The 17,013-nt window shown below is 43.1% G+C and overlaps 1 protein-coding gene across 2 annotated transcripts in view; it reads left to right on the forward strand.

The window, feature by feature from the left end:
* Positions 1–17,013, forward strand: part of LOC132824893 (putative pre-mRNA-splicing factor ATP-dependent RNA helicase DHX32) — a 123,350-nt gene that overhangs the window by 82,062 nt on the left and 24,275 nt on the right. For both annotated transcript variants that reach the window (XM_060839867.1, XM_060839779.1), the window contains exons 7-8: positions 8,656–8,811; positions 11,138–11,329. In XM_060839867.1, the coding sequence (XP_060695850.1) occupies positions 8,656–8,811; positions 11,138–11,329 (348 nt within the window). The remainder of the gene's footprint in view (positions 1–8,655; positions 8,812–11,137; positions 11,330–17,013) is intronic.

Consider the following 17,013-nt stretch of genomic DNA (forward strand, 5'->3'; position numbering starts at 1 on the left):
GTTTGGACAGAAGCAGCAAGAGAAGTGGTGGAAGGTTCCCCAATTCAAAAGATTTTCTGGCCGACTCTCCCTCCTGTAAGAACCTGTGCTTGATTTTACCTTTTTTTTGCCAAGGGGGTATTCATGGGATGTTGCAGGAAATCATTCAGCTCTTTATTAAGTTGCATTTTCATATCAGTTGGGTTTTCAGATAGTTACATTATTCTAAATTCGGTTTTCTGTTGTTTGTGTGTAAATAAATTCTGTTTTGTTTAAAATAGAGTGGTTTCACCAGCCACATCGCTCCTGGAATATTCACCTTACATCTGCTTAAAACAACTGGGGAAGTTAGGTTCTCGGCTACCTTCTTCAAATGATTTGAAGGGGTCTTGCCTAGTCCAGTACAGATTGGGAGCTTTTTGTGGGATTTGTTCTATAGTTACGATTTGGGATTAGGATTGTCAGAGTCAAAGGCAAAGGCAGTGACTGGTAGGTGTTGGTGTCTTTTATTCCAAGTCTTTTATTCGCTTGGTTTAAATGATGCTGGCGTAGTAATGGCTCTTTCAGTCACCAAGAGTTTTCTCGCAGCAGAAGAAGTAGTAACTTTGGTGGTTTTACAAAAGATGAACAAGGCAATGCTGCTGGAATTGACAAACAAGCTGAAGTTGAAATTGCCTGTGTCTCTGAAAAAAAAACAATGTGGTTAGTGGAGCAATAGCTCAGCATTTAAATTTGCTGAAAACGCCATCAGAATCTTTGGAGATTCAGGGAAGATTGTAAAAGAGTTGGCATTGTTAGTCAAGGACAGTATTAGAGTGGCAGAAAGGACGTTTGAGGACTTGTTTACTGAGGTGGTATGGGCTGAGGCTAGAAACAGGAAAGGAAAGGTCACCCTGTTGGGAGGTTCCTATAGGCTTCTGAATAGTTTCAGAGATGTAGAGGAAAGGAGTGCGAAGATTATTCTGGATAGGAGCAAGGATAACAAGGTAGTTGTAATGGGGAACTTTAACTTTCCAAATATTGACTGGAAATGTATAGTTCAAGTACTTCAGATGGATCTGTTTTTATCCAATGTATAGAGGAGAGTTTCCTGACACAGTATGTAAACAGGCCAACAAGGTGTGTGGCCACATTTGATTTGGTATTGGGTAATGAATCCAGCCAGGTGTTAGATTTGGAGGTAGGTGAGCACTTTGGTGATAGCGACCACAATTCCTTTGCATTTACTTTAGTGATGGAAAGGGAAAGGTATATACACCGTAGGATAAGTGTTATAGATGGGAAAAGGCAAGAGACAATTATGATGAGATTAGGCAAGATTTAGGATGGGAAGAAAACTGCAGGGGATGAGCACAATTGAAACGTGGAGCTTATTCAAGGAACAGCGACTGTGTGTCCTTGATAAGTATTACCTTCAGGCAGGGAGGAAGTAGTCGAGCAAGAAAACCTTGGTTTACAAAAGAAGTTAAATCTCTTGTCAAGAGGAAGGCGTTGACTTATGCAAGGACAAGAATAAAAGCTCAGTTAGGGAGCTTGAGAGTTACAATTTAGCCAGCAAAGATGTAAAGAGAGAATCAAGAAGAGGCAGGAGGGGACATGAGAAGTCGTTGGCAGTTAGGATCAAGGAAAACTGTGTGAGGCCTATGAGGAATAAGAGAATGACTGGGGTAATAGTAGGGCCAATCAAGAACAGTCATAGGAAGTTGTGTGTGGAGTCAGAGGAGATAGGGGAAGTGCTTAATCAATATTTTTCATCAGTATTCGCACTAGCAAAAGACAATGTTGTTGAGGAGAATATTGAGATACAAGCTACTGGACGAGATGTTCACGAGGAGGTGATACTAGCAATTCTGGAAAGTGTGAAAATGGTTAAGTCTCCTAAACTGGATAGGATTTATCCTAGGATTCTGGATTAGTGGTGCTGGAAGAGTACAGCAGTTCAGGCAGCATCCAAAGTGCAGCGAAATCGGCGTTTCGGGCAAAAGCCCTTCATCAGGAATAAAGACAGTGAGCCTGAAGCGTGGAGAGATAAGCTAGAGGAGGGTGGGGATGGGTAAAAAATAGCATAGAGTACAATAGGTGAGTGGGGGAGGGGATGAAGGTGATAGGTCAGGGAGGAGAGGGTGGAGTGGTGGATAAGTGGAAAAGGAGACAGGCAGGTAGGTAAAGTCCGGACAAGTCATGGGGACAGTGCTGAGCTGGAAGCTCGAAACTAGGATGAGGTGGGGGAAGGGGAAATGACGAAGCTGTTGAAGTCCACATTGATGCCCTGGGGTTGAAGTGTTCCGAGGCAGAAGATGAGGTGTTCTTCCTCCAGGCGTCTGGTGGTGAGGGAGCGGCGGTGAAGGAGGCCCAGGATCTCCATGTCCTCGGCAGAGTGAGAGGGGGAGTTGAAATGTTGGGCCACGGGGCGGTGTGGTTGATTGGTGCAGGTGTCCCGGAGATGTTCCCTAAAGCGCTCTGCGAGGAGGCGCCCAGTCTCCCCAATGTAGAGGAGACCGCATCGGGAGCAACGGATACAGTAAATGATATTGGTGGATGTGCAGGTAAAACCTTGGATGTGGAAGGCTCCTTTAGGGCCTTGGATAGAGGTGAGGGAGGAGGTGTGGGCACAGGTTTTACAGTTCCTGCGGTGGCAGGGGAAAGTGCCAGGATGGGAGGATGGGTTGTAGGGGGCGTGGACCTGACCAGGTAGTCACGGAGGGAACGGTCTTTGCGGAAGGCCGACCGGGGTGGGGAGGGAAATATATCCCTGGTGATGGGGTCTTTTTGGAGGTGGCGGAAATGTCAGTGGATGATTTGGTTTATGCGAAGGTTTGTAGGTTGGAAGGTGAGCACCAGGGGCGTTCTGTCCTTGTTACGGTAGGAGGGATGGGAACTGAGGGCGGAGGTGTGGGATGTAGACGAGATGCGTTGGGGGGCATCTTTAACCACGTGGGAAGGGAAAGTGTGGTCTCTAAGGAAGGAGGCCATCTGGTGTGTTCTGTGGTGGAACTGGTCCTCCTGGGAGCAGATACGGCAGAGGCGGAGCAATTGGAAATACGGGATGGCATTTTTGCAAGGGGTAGGGTGGGAAGAGGTGGGTTTGTAAAAAAAAAATGTCAGTGTCGTCGATCGTCATTAATGGAGATGGAGAGGTCCAGGAAAGGGAGGGAGGTGTCAAGAGATGGTCCAGGTAAATTTAAGGTCAGAGTGGAATGTGTTGGTGAAGGTTCACCCAGAAATTGGTTGCAGCAAATTAATAGTCAACCACCTGATGAGGGTGCAGTGCTACGAAAGCTCATGCTTCCAATTAAACCTGTTGGACTCTAACCTGGTGTTGAGATTTTTAACTTTAAACAACCCAGTCCAACATAGGCATCTCCAAATCACGCCTCAAGGAGAACTGCTTCAGAGGGAGGACCACCTCCATACACCTGCCATCAGATAAGAGATCTCGTGATAAAGTTACTACTGCCTGCATTTACACTGATGGAATTCTACACAAACATCTTTAACCTCCTTGGACTTATGTAGAAGCAAGCTGAACTGGCTTTCTAAGAGTACACAATTCAACAAAGACATAGCATTTGCCTACCGTGCTTTGATTCATATAAACGACGCCCATCAAGTCTGCACAAACAACAACTATTGTAAATTTTCACTCTACTCAGTTTAACATTCCAAGCACTTATTGAAGGTTGTGAGGTTTTCCTCTTCAACTACCTTCCCTAGTAGTGCATTCCAGATTCAATGCAACATCTGGGTTTTTAAAAAAAAAATCCCCTTAATTTTATATGCCTCAATCTGGTTCCATCTCTGCCTTCTATGTTCTAAAGAAAGCAATCCAAACTTATTCAGCTTCTCTTAGCTAAACTCCTCTGTCTGAGGCAACATCTTGGTAAATCTCTGCAGCCCCTCCAATGCAATAACATTGCTCCTACAGTCCAGTGAACCAAAACTGCACACAGTACTTCACCTGTGGTTTGTTTGAAGTCTTCTGCAGCTCCAGCATACCTCCTGTTTTCTTATCTGCCGTTTTTTTTTGTTTTGCATTTATGTAGTACTTTTCCTAGCCATTGATGCCGTAATTAGCGACTTCCAAACTTTGAGTCATAGAGGTGTACCGCTCAGAAACAGACCCTTGTGTCCAACTCGTCCGTGCTAACCAGATATCCTAAATTAATCTAATCCCACTGGCCAGCACTTGGCCCATATCCCTCTAAACCCTTCCTATTCATACCCATCCAGATGCCTTTTAAATGTTTTCACTGTACTCGTTTGACTACTTGACAATGAAGCTAATTCTAATTCATTGTAAATTTCAAAGCATTTTACTGTTGTAGGCAATATTCAGTTTTGAGCAATTCTGCCAATAATCCCAATAGTTGGATTCCACACATCCTTTTAACGTTTTTGTGGTAGTCGCTTAAGAACAGCTAGATATCGGGATCTGCCTCCTACTACTTAAGCATTTTCTCAGGAGCTGAGCAAGTTTTGGAAAATAGCCACAGTCAACTCTCACTGCTACTTGCTGTCTGTGACACACACCTGTTATGAACCTTACGGTTTTTCCCTTCAGAGCCTGTAGCTATAATATTGCACTTTTACTCATGACATGACATGCATTCATGATAGCACGTTTGAACAGAGTTGGTGGCTTTGGATGTATGGTTCCCAAATGCAATTCAAAACTTCTGGAAAAGGGTCGCTGGACCCGAAACATTACTTCTGCTTTCTCTCCACAGGTACAGCTGGAGCTGTTGAGTCTTTCCAGCAATTTCTCTTTTTGTTCTGCATTCTAAGACTTGTTCCACGTCTTGATTTTGTTATGGAGTAGACAGTGGAGATTGATGTTACATTTAGACTGTATCTTTGTTGTCGTAGTACCACAAGACCACCAGCTTAGTTGAAGATCGATCAGATGGACCACAGTCCTTTTTCCTCTGAGTTCCAATGCTCCTACACACAATGTGTGCTGGAGTGTTTCAGATTCTTATGTTTCATTGAAAGAAAGTCATAAAAACATTGACTAATTCCCTGATCCTGAAGCTGGAGGGTAATGATCTAAATATCACGTTGGTGGCTGTATGTTTCTATAGCTTCACAAGGCATTCATGCCTCTCATTAGTTAATAATGATACATGAGAATATCATCACAGATTTATGAAAAGACTATTTTTAAAAAGTTTGGCTGTGTAAGAAAAACACTTGTGTTTCCACTTTTATAATTTTGCAACAAATAAGCAGTTGTGAAAAAATTGGCTGTGTCTATCTAATATTAAAATATCCCGATTTTTGTTTTAATCAAATTCAAAGAAACTGATTTCAGTTAATGGTTTTTATTCACTTAAGCTAATATGAAAATTGGCCTAAGGAGTAAAATTCTTTTACAACCTGAGGTACAGTAAAATTGCCTGTGATCCATTCATAATTAAATAGGTTAATAATTACATTCATTAATAATTCGAGAAATATAACCAAGCTCTCTACTGGGTGGTGGACTGAGAGAATCCCAAGGCAGAAATGTCAAAATCAACTCAGAAATTGAGAGTTTAATTCCGACGTAAGTTACAGAACTGAGCTCTGTAAATTTGGTAATTTAATTTTTGAGCTAGTACCAGATAAAAACATCTATGATGGAAATCTGCAATAAAGAGCCAACTGGGTCACTAATTGTCCTTACGTGACAAGAACTTGCTATCCCTCATCACATTAACTTTTATGTGATTGTATTTCCACACTACCCAGTTCAGAGGAATCCCACAAATCACCAGGTCAGGACACAGAGTCATAGAGATGTACAGCATGGAAATAGACCCTTCGGTCCAACCTGTCCAAGCAGACCAGATATCCCAACTTAATCTAGCCCCACCTGCCAACACCCAGCCCATATCCCTCCAAACCCTTCCTATTCATATACCTATCCAAATGCCTCTTAAATGTTGCAATTGTACCAGCCTCCACCACTTCCTCTGGCAGCTTATTCCATACACATACCACCCTCTGTGTGAAAATGTTGCCTCTTAGGTCTCTCTTCTATCTTCCCCTCTCACCCTAAACCTATGCCCTCTGGGGTCGGGGAGTCCCAGAACTCGAGAAAAGATTTTGTCTATTTATCCTATCCATGCCCCTCATAATTTTGTAAACCTCGATAAGGTTACCCCTCAGCCTCCGACGCTCCAAGGAAAACAGCCACAGCCTATTCAGCTTTTCTCTTTAACTCAACCACCAATCTTGGCAACATCCTTGTAAATCTTTTCTGAACCCTATCAAGTTTCACATCTTTCCGATAGGAAGGAGACCAGAATTACATGCAATATTCCAATAGTGGCCTAACCAATGTCCTGTGCAGCCACAACATGGCCTCCCAACTCCTATACTCAATACTCTGACCAATAAAGAAAAGCCTACCAAACGCCTTCACTATCCTATCTACCTGCGACTCCACTTTCAAGGGGCTATGAACTTGCACTCCAAGGTCTCTTTGTTCAGCAACACTCCTTCAGACCTTACCATTAGTGAATAAGTCCTGCTAAGATTTGCTTTCCCAAAATGCAGCCCCTCACATTTATCTGAATTAAACTCCATTTACACTTTTCAGCCCATTGGCCCATCTGATCAAGATCCTGTTGTAATCTGAGGTAACCTTCTTTGCTGTCCACTACACCCCCAAATTTGGTGTCAACTGCAAACTTACTAACTGTACCGCTTATGCTCGCATCCAAATCATTTACGTAAATGATAAAAAGTAGAGGACCCAGCACCATTCCTTGTGGCATTATGCTGGTCACAGGCCTCCAGTCTTCAAAACAGCCCTCCAACTCCACCACCACCCTCTGTCTTCTACCTTTGAGCCAGTTCTGTATCCAAGTGGTTAGTTCTCCCTGTATTCAGTGAGATCTAACCTTGCTAACCCATCTCCCATGGGGAACCTTGTTGAATGCCTAACTGAAGTCCATATAGATCACATCTATCGCTCTGCCCTCATCAATTAGATTAGATTCCCTACAGTATAAAAACAGGCCCTTCGGCCCAACAAGTCCACACCGACCCTCCGGAGAGCAACCCACCCAGACCCATTCGTCGACATTTATCCCTTCACCTAACACTACGGGCAATTTAGCATGGTCAATTCACCTAACCAGCACATTTTTTGGACTGTAGGAGGAAACCGGAGCACCCGGAGGAAACCCACACGCAGTTGTCCGAGGCGGGAATTGAACCCAGGTCTCTGGCGCTGTGAGGCAACAGTGCTAACCACTGTGCCACCGTGCCGCCCACAATCCTCTTTGTTACTTCCTCAAAAAAACTCAATCAAGTTTGTGAGACATGATTTTCCCCCTCACAAAACCATGTTGACTATACCTAATCAATCCTTGCCTTTCCAAATGCGTGTACATCCCGTCCTCAGGAGTCCCCCAGACAACTTGCCCTGGGTAATCCAAGATAGAGGAGGGGAAGAATTTCTAGTTGTAACAGCTGCTCCTTTTTTTTTGAGGTATTTTAGAATCTTGGAACAGGAGATGAATGCATCTTGAGGAAGCATTTTTAGTTTTGAAAATATCTTTCAGAAATAAGGCTCTTCTAGAATTTTTTGGATATCAAGTAAGTGGTAAGACCGAGGTACTCCTGAAATTTGTGTACTAGCTTCCTTTGGTGAAAAAAATACTGCTGTCCAGACTTCAGATCAGTGGCAATGTGGTTGACTCTTAATTGCTCTCTTGAAGCTGCCTGGCCAGCCATTCAGTTTAAGGGCATTTAGGGATGAGTAACAAATTCTGTTTTCCCCATCTTGTAAAAGAATAAATGTGGTTCGCAAGGTGTTGAAAAATGTGACAATAGCATTTGCTGGAGGTGTGACACCATTGCAAAATCTGACGACATTGACCTCACCTATTTAGGGTAAGGAATTATCTCCACTAGGCGATGGCTCTAACAGCGAAAATTAGTCCTGATCAAATGAGGTGACTTAATAGACATCATCATCTTTTAGTTTCAAGTTGTACATATGAAGATCAATGGTAGATGAAATTTAATTTGGTCAAATAAAAAAATGCTGTCCATAGGATGAAATGATAAGTATGCCTGCACTCTGAATGATATTAACAAAGTGGATAGAGAATTTGAAATCTTTGAACTAATGCTACATACAGCAATCAAATCGGCCAACTGAACTGTAGTGCCAATAAAGTCAAATTCAGGTGATAAGATATTGGAGAAGTTCCAGGAGACTGTGGCTAAGATTGAGCTATGAAGAAATTTAGTTATATAGGGACCTGAATTCTTCAGTCTGGATCATCTGCCATATACAATATGTTTCTGAAAGGGTTATGAAGGTGAAAATGGGATGTAAGGAAGGTGAAATTTAACACTGCAGAAATAGAAGCATGTGAGCTACCTACTTTACATAATTGAAATTGGGAACCCAACATGTTAAGTAATCAGAAGCACAGATCTGAACTGTTTCACTCAAGTCTATAGTTTTGTATTGTTTGAGTAGACTTTAAGCAAGGGATTGTGGGACTCAGGAAAATGTTAGCCTACTAAATAAACAATCTGCCTTTCCATTCATACAATGTTGATAATATTTTTGTTAGGGCAGTAGAGTATGTTCTGAAGGTCAGTTTTACAGCAGGAAGAGAAGTCAACAGGTTTTTGAGAGTTGTTTAACATTGTGCACTTTTTTTTCTCCAGGGAAATGCTTCCGCTTGTACTCCGAGGCATTCCACAATGAGATGTCAGAGGTTTCACCACCTCGAGTGTCTGAAACAAACCTCAGTCACCTTGTGCTTCTGCTGAAGAGGCTGGATATTGCAGATATGGGACAGTGTGACTTCTTGGACAGGCCAGGTAAAGACGATAAAGCAGTTTGCATGGTTGACGTGTTGGTCTGGCACTTGAATAGAATTTCTAGCTGTTTCCAACTAGTTACGGACAATTTTTAAGTTGTACTTTGTCACAGAGTCCTTATTTCTTTCAGTAAAGCTTTAGAACACAGGAGCAGGAATAGTGCATTTGCCCTTAATCTTGTTCCAATCACAGAATTGCACAGGATGCTTTCTGGCTTTGCACTCTCCCTCGGAAGGACCAATTTACCTCTGCTTTCTTTCCATGGCTGTGGAAACCTCTCCTTTTCAAGTAATTTTGAAATACTCAACTGGTCCTCACATTCTCAGGCAGCACACTCCAGATCCTAACCAGCGACTCTTGATGTCGAATGATGTTGAGGGTCGGTGTGGACTCAACTGAGTGAAATGGCTGCTCCCACACTGTAAGGAGTTTGTTATTATTGTTACTTATTATTGACTGCACATTACTCTGAAGCACTCTCCTTCATCAGTTCATCTCCTGAACCAGTCATCTCTCACTAATGACATTGCAATCCTATGGCCTGGTAACATTATGGTGACTTCCCCTTGCCTGTACACAACTACTGTTAGATGTAATTCTGTAACTGGACTACACTTGCTGAACAATCCTGCATGCATAATAATAGTTGCACTAACTAATGATAATCAGTTGAGCTTGTAATATGGCTCATTTCTTGTTGCGAAAAGTGTAGAATAGCTTATAGTTCCATGTTGCTTTATCCTTGGCATTGCCTGAGCCAATCAGACTTGACTTGCCAACCAATCTTCATATTTTCGTACTCTAGTAGGCAGTCTTCAGGATGCAAATGTGTTCCTTTCTGGAGTCGATTTGCAAATCATTGGTTCTGACTTGTGAACAAAATGCAAGACAATGTAAATTTTGTAAACCTCTATAAGGTCACCCCTCAGCCTCCGACGGTCCAGGGAAAACAGCCCCAGCCTGTTCAGCCCCTCTCTATAGCTCAAATCCTCCAACCCTGGCAACATCCTTGTAAATCTTTTCTGAACCCTTTCAAGTTTCACAACATCTTTCCGTTAGAAAGGAGACCAGAATATCAAAGGTGCTGTCCAAGGAGCCTTGGTTAATTTCCGTATTGCATCTTTGTATATGGTTCACACTGCTGCTACTGTGTATTGGTGATGAAGAGAATGGATGTTGTGCCAATCAAAATGGTGTGTTTTGTCCATAAAGGTGAGATTTCTTGAGTGTTGTTAGAACTACACTCATCCAGACAAGTGGTGAGTGTTTGGGGGGTCAGCAATAGTGGTACCTTAAATCTTCTCTGCTATTTCACAAGTTGTATTACAGAGATAGTCCCAACTTCTCCAAACTATTTTCTTTTGGGAAAAGAAGATCAAGGGATATTTGATGTTATTCAAAATTATTCAAAAAAGTTATTCAAAACCTTGAGGTAGCTGGACAGGTAGGCATGATAAAACTGTTAACCACTTGGGGAAGGATCAAGAAGTAAGAGGATATAGATTTAAGGTTGTTAGCAAAAGAAGAAATGGACAGGAAGAGAAAAATTTCCATGCAGCAAATGATTACATTGTGGAACATGTCTGGTACAACCGAGGCATTCAGCAGGAAATTTGATGGTTATTAAAATGGAAGAATGTGCAGGGTTATGGGGAGAAGGCAGTGAAATGCAGGCTCTGTATTATTCAAAGATCCAATAGAGGCACAAGGGTTCAAAAAGCATTCCTTTTGAAACAATTATGAGATTAGTGAATGAAACGTTAATCCGGTACAGGGGAACCTCGATTAATCGAACAAGATGGGTGGGCACTATTTCATTTGGATAATCGATTATTCGGTTAATCAATTACATGCCTTACCTCTGGGAGTAGGAGTTCTTAAAGTCTGCTCCCTGTTCAGGAGGCTGCATCAGCAGCACAGCGTGTGAGACCCAGCCCCCATTACCACCCACTGGCCCCCAAACCCCTTCCAACACCGCACCTGCCCCCCCCCCCCAGCACAAAGCAGGCGAGCTCTGCCCCCCAACCCTGTCCCACCACATCCTCCAACCCTGTCCAACACCACCCCTGCACCCCCCCCAACCCCGTCCTATACCGCCCCCCCCCCCCAACCCTGTCCAACACCACTGGCCCCCTACTCCCTCTCCGAGGCAGCCTGACTGTACACCAACAACAAGACTGCTACTGCTGCAGCTGCCTTTGTGGGGTAAGTCTCCAAACAGCGCATGTGTGCGTGCACACACACAGGCCCCCCCCCCCCCCCCCCCCCACGCGCACACGCGCGCGCACACACACACACACACTAATTTCTGTCATTCTTTCCTCAGCCCCAGAAGCACTGATGCAGGCATTAGAGGATCTAGATTATTTGGCTGCTCTGGATGATGATGGGAACTTGTCAGAAGTTGGAATTATTATGTCTGAATTTCCACTGGATCCTCAACTTGCCAAAGCTCTTCTGGCATCTTGTGAATTTGATTGTGTGAATGAGATGTTGACAATTGCTGCAATGGTAATAGGTGAGAATAATTTACTTTTTTTTCAAATTTAAAGTAATATTTTAAGGTTGCCCCTTTCTACAGTTTTGTTTCATCACATTTTCTCTATTGTAGTAATCCTGATATTAAGAGTAATCAATCTACGTGCAACTCAGCAATTAGTATGTTTTCATGTGTGGTGAAGTAGCTTTTAAATTTAAGTCATGTAAATACGTACACTGATATATATTTGTTTTTGACTACATCAATGCCATCAGTCTTGCACTCTTGCCTTTTCCCAATAGCATCACATTGGTAATTCAATTTTTCAGTGCTGCAGAGTCATACAGCTTGGAAACAGACCTTTCAGTCCAACCAGTCTATGCTGAACATGATCCCAAACTAAATTAGTCCCACCTGCCTGCTCCTGCCCATATCCCTCTAAACCTTTTCCTATTCATGTTCTTATACAAACGTCTTTTAAACATTGTAATTTTACCCATATCCACCCAATTCCTCAGGAGGTTCATCCACACACAAGCCACTCTATGTAAAAAAAAATGACTTTCATGTCTTTTTTGAAATCTCTCCTCTCTCACCTTAAAAATGTGTCTTTTCGTCTTGAAATTCCCCCATCCGAAGGAAAAGACAACAACTATTAACCTTGTCTAAACCCCTCATTATTTTATAAACTTCTGTAAGGTTGCCTCTCAAACTTCTACGCTCCAGTGAAAAACATCCCAGCCTGTCCAGCCTTTCTTTATAACTTAAACATTCTTTACCAGCAGCATCCTGGTAAACTCTTCTGAGCCCTGTCCAGCTTTAATAATATCCTTCCTATAGCTGGGCAATCAGAAGTGGACACAGTATTCCAAAACAAGCCACACCAATGTCCTCCATAACCTCAACATGACTTCCTAACTCCGATACTCAAAATACTGAACAATGAAGACAAGCATGCCCAATGCCTTTTTAACTACTTTGCTTCTCTGTGATGCAATCTTCAAAGAATTACATACAGTTGGTTCTGCTATAATCTGTGTTTCTTCAATGCAAATTGCCTTTAATGCGATTGAAGAATTTATTTGTAAATGCGAACTTTGCTTACCTGTATTGGCTATTACATAATTACAGCCCCGTTAGTTTAAATGGAATGGCTATTGTGTGCAATTTTTTTACAACACAAGGTTGCATGGGAACAGAACTATTGAGTAATATCAGAACCAATTATACCTGAGCCCTGGGGACCCCGGTTCTACAACACTAGCCTATGGTCCTACCTTTGTTTGTTGTTCCAAAATGCAATACCTCACATTTATCCATATGGAACTCCATCTGCCATTTTTCAGTTCATTGACCCAAATGATCACGATCCTTTTGTAATCTCAGAAAACCTTCTTCACTGTCTACTGTGCCACCAATTTTCATGTCACCTGCAAACTCAGTAATGAAACATCCTTTCTTCTGAGTGTTTAAGGACAATATATTTCGTCTCAGATGAATCACTACTGTGAGATAACCCACTGAATATGTTCTTTAAGCCATTGGAAGTATTTTCTCTATTAGCTTTCACTTCCACCATTTGAAATGTATCCTTATTAAGATACAGGTTAAACTATATTTTACAAACGACAATTTGCACATATGGTGCGTTTCGTGAAGAAAGGTGTTTTATGTACGAGCAAGAATCAAGTCATGGTGCTATGACAGAAGGTGAAGAGGACCAGATGAACATAAGTATGGAGTCAAAAGGTGTTTTATGGGATGTTGAAGATGTGATGCTGAGGCCAAGAAATGCTTTGAGGACTAGAATTTCAAATCCAGGACTGAAGTAAGCCAGTCATGTTGAGAATACCCTTCATCATGTTGTGTGGCACTATCGTTGTGCTAAATTGGAACTGATCGAGCAGCTGAAAATTGAAGACTTAGAATCGCTGTGTCTTATTGAGTCCACGTTGACCCATCTGAATAGCATCTCGCCCAGATACACCCCTATCCTATTTCTGTACTCTGCATTTCCCACGGCTAATCCACCTAACTAGCATATCCCTGGACACTCTGGGCATTTTGACATGGCCAACTTACCGAACCTGAACATCTGGAAACTCACGCAGACATGGAGAAAATGTGTAATGTTTACACACACTTGTCCAGTGGTGGAATTGAATCCTGGTCCCTGATGCTGTGAGGCAGCAGTGCTAACTGCTGAGCCACTATGCTGCCCTAGAAACTTGTGCTTCAGAACGAGCCTGTACCTCTACCAACCAGTTCCAGTACAGATAGAACACTGACACAGAATGACAGATTCTCTGGTGCAGATGAGGCCATTTGATCCCTTATGTCTGTATCAGCTCTCCAAGTAAGCTTTAAGACATTTTGCAATTTTTCTGTTTTCTGCCATCACCCTGCACATTCTTTCCTTTCAAATAATCATGTATTGTTGTTTTGATTACTTAAGTTAACCTTGCACCACCACATTTCCAGGCAGTACATTCCAGATCAGAACTGCTTCCTGTGCAGAAACATGTTTCCTCATGTCACGTTTGCTCCTTTAGCATTCCTTTTACATAATGTTATATTATAGATAATGTTCTCCATTGAATGGCAGAACAGACTGAAGGGATGAAATAACTAAATATTGCTTTCTCATTCTCGATGCTTTCCACAAGTGGGAACAATTGTTGTCTTAATTCCTCTGTGAAGACCCTTCTTAATAAATGACTTATATTAAGTCCCTTCTTAGCCTTCTCCTGTCTGAGGACAACAGTCCCAACTTAATCAATCTCTGTAACTGAATTTTATCATCCCTGGAACCATTCTCTTAAAAGTAAAAAGTGAGGTCTGCAGATGCTGGAGATCAGAGCTGAAAATGTGTTGCTGGTCAAAGCACAGCAGGTCAGGCAGCATCCAAGGAACAGGAAATTCGACGTTTCGGGCCAGAGCCCTTCATCAGGACTTCATCAGGCTCTGGCCCGAAACGTCGAATTTCCTGTTCCTTGGATGCTGCCTGACCTGCTGTGCTTTGACCAGCAACACATTTTCAGCTCTGATCTCCAGCATCTGCAGACCTCACTTTTTACTCGAAGATTTTAACTTACTGCGAATCCTCTTGCAAGGATGCCTTCCTTGAAGAAGCTCTCTTCCTCCCTCGTTTCCTGATGAAGGGCTCTGGCCCGAAACGTCGAATTTCCTGTTCCTTGGATGCTGCCTGACCTGCTGTGCTTTGACCAGCAACACATTTTCAGCACCATTCTCTTAAAACACTTGCTTCAATATGTTCATATCCTTCTTGAAGTGTAGCACTCTGAGCTGAATGCAGTACTCTAGTTGAGAGCTATATTTCTGTGTTTTATTTCTTTCAGCTCCATGTCTCCTTACACTTTTTTTTTATTTTCCCATTGGCTCCATTTCATTTCCTGTCATCTGCCTGACAATGTGCAAAATGACCCAAGTATGTCCTCTGCATAAAAACAAATCTAACCAAGCCAATTACCAGCCCATCAATATATTCTGAAAATGTGTTGCTGGAAAAGCGCAGCAGGTCAGGCAGCATCAAAGGAGCAGGAGAATCAACGTTTCCGGCATGAGCCCTTCTTCAGGAATGAGGAAAGTGTGCCAAGCAGGCTAAGATAAAAGGTAGGGAGGAGGGACTTGGGGGAGGGGCGATGGAGATGTGATAGGTGGAAGGAGGTCAAGGTGAGGGTGATAGGCTGGAGTGGGGGTGGGGGCGGAGAGGTTAGGAAGATGGTGCTGAGTACGAGGGTTGGGACTGAGACAAGGTGGCGGGAGGGGAAATGAGGAAACAGGAGAAATCTGAGTTCATCCCTTGTGGTTGGATGGTTCCTAGGCAGAAGATGTGGCTCTGAAAATATGTTGATTCTCCTGCTCCTTGGATGCTGCCTGACCTGCTGCGCTTTTCCAGCAACACATTTTCAGCTCTGATCTCCAGCAACTGTAGTCCTCACTTTCTCCTAGTTGATTTTAACCTACTGCAAATCCTCTTCCAAGGATGACTTCCTTGAAGAAGCTCTCTTCCTCCCTCTACAAGGATTTCAGTTAGTCCCTCTCTCACTGCACACCCCAGGTCATCTCCTCTGACATGCAGGTCTTTGGACGACTCCATCTCCAGACCACAGCAACACGACGGCTGGAGGAAGAGCGCTTCATCTTCCGCCTAGGAACCCTCCAAACTCAGATTTCTCCAGTTTCCTCATTTCCCCTCCCCCACCTTGTCTCAGTCCCAACTCTCGAACTCAGCACCACCTTCCTAACCTGCAATCTTCTTCCTGACCTATCTTTTCGCCCCCACCCTCACCCACTCCGGCCTATCCCCCTCACCTGAACCTCCTCCTACAATCGCATTTCCAACGCCCCTCCTCCAAGTCCCTCCTCCCTGCCTTTTATCTTAGCCTGCTTGGCACACTTTCCTCATTCCTGAAGAAGGGCTCATGCCGGAAACGTCAATTCTCCTGCTCCTTTGATGCTGCCTGACCTGCTGTGCTTTTCCAGCAACACATTTTCAGCTCTGATCACCAGCATCTGCAGCCCTCACTTTCTCCATCATTCAAAAAGCACAAGCAGCACTTGGAAAGGAATACTCTGCTTACTGCTGCACATTTCAGGTTCTGGCAGAATTACTCAGCTCCTGATCTCTCAACAGTCTAAATATGGACAAAAAAACATGATTTCTAGAGTTGAGGTGAGAGTGACCGCATTAAGACCATAAGTTTAGGAGCAGAGTTAGGCAGTGCGATCTATCGAGTCTGCTCTACCCTATGATCCTAGCTGATACATTTCACCACCACATTCTCCCATCCTTGATCCCCTTACTAAGAACAACCTATTTGTCAATGTCTTAAATACACTCAATGACTTGGCCTCCACAGCCTTCTGCAGCAATGAGTTTCACAAATTAATCACCCTCTGGCTGAAGAGATTTCTCCATCTTCATTCTAAAAGATCACCTCTTCACACTGAGACTGTGCTCTTGGGTCATCATGACATCACCAACACAAGGAAACCTAAACACATAAATAGAAAGTGGAACATAATGCCAGTGTTTCACCGGAGGCTCACTGCTGTACCTTCCAAATGAATCCCAGAATCTTCTGCCATTATTGCTCCACCATCTTCTCTGTGACGCCTGCCATCCAATCAACTCTGGCCAGCTCCTCCCTCATGTCTTTATGTTTTTACTTAATACCATGATATCTGATTCCAAATGCTCCCTCTCAAACTGCAGGGTATGTTATTTCAGGGGTTCCTTCACTTGAAGTTCCCTAATCAAGTCTGTCTCCTTGTACATCACCAAATCCACAGTTGTCTGTTCCCTAGTGGGCTGTACCACAAGCTGCTCCAAAAACAACCTTCTCATAGTCATTCCACAGAATCCTTTTATTGGGATCTCCTACCAACCTGATCTTCCCAGTCCACCTACGTATTGAAGTCACCCATGATTATTGTAATAGTATATTTCTTACATGTCTTTTCTATCTTCTTATTTACTTTCTAGTTCACGTAGTAACTACTACTAGGAAGCCTGCATATGTTGACTAGGAGAAAGTGAGGACTGCAGATGCTGGAGATCAGAGTCGAAAAGTGTGTCGCTGAAAAAGCATAGCAGATTAGGCAGCATCCGAAGAGCAGGACAGTCGATGTTTCAGGCATAAGCTCTTCACCAGGATTCCACATTCTTGGAATTGGTAGATTCCTAGTGAAGAGCCTAT

The sequence above is a fragment of the Hemiscyllium ocellatum genome, chromosome 1 (assembly GCF_020745735.1).
Source record: "Hemiscyllium ocellatum isolate sHemOce1 chromosome 1, sHemOce1.pat.X.cur, whole genome shotgun sequence".
In the NCBI taxonomy this organism is placed as follows: domain Eukaryota; kingdom Metazoa; phylum Chordata; class Chondrichthyes; order Orectolobiformes; family Hemiscylliidae; genus Hemiscyllium; species Hemiscyllium ocellatum.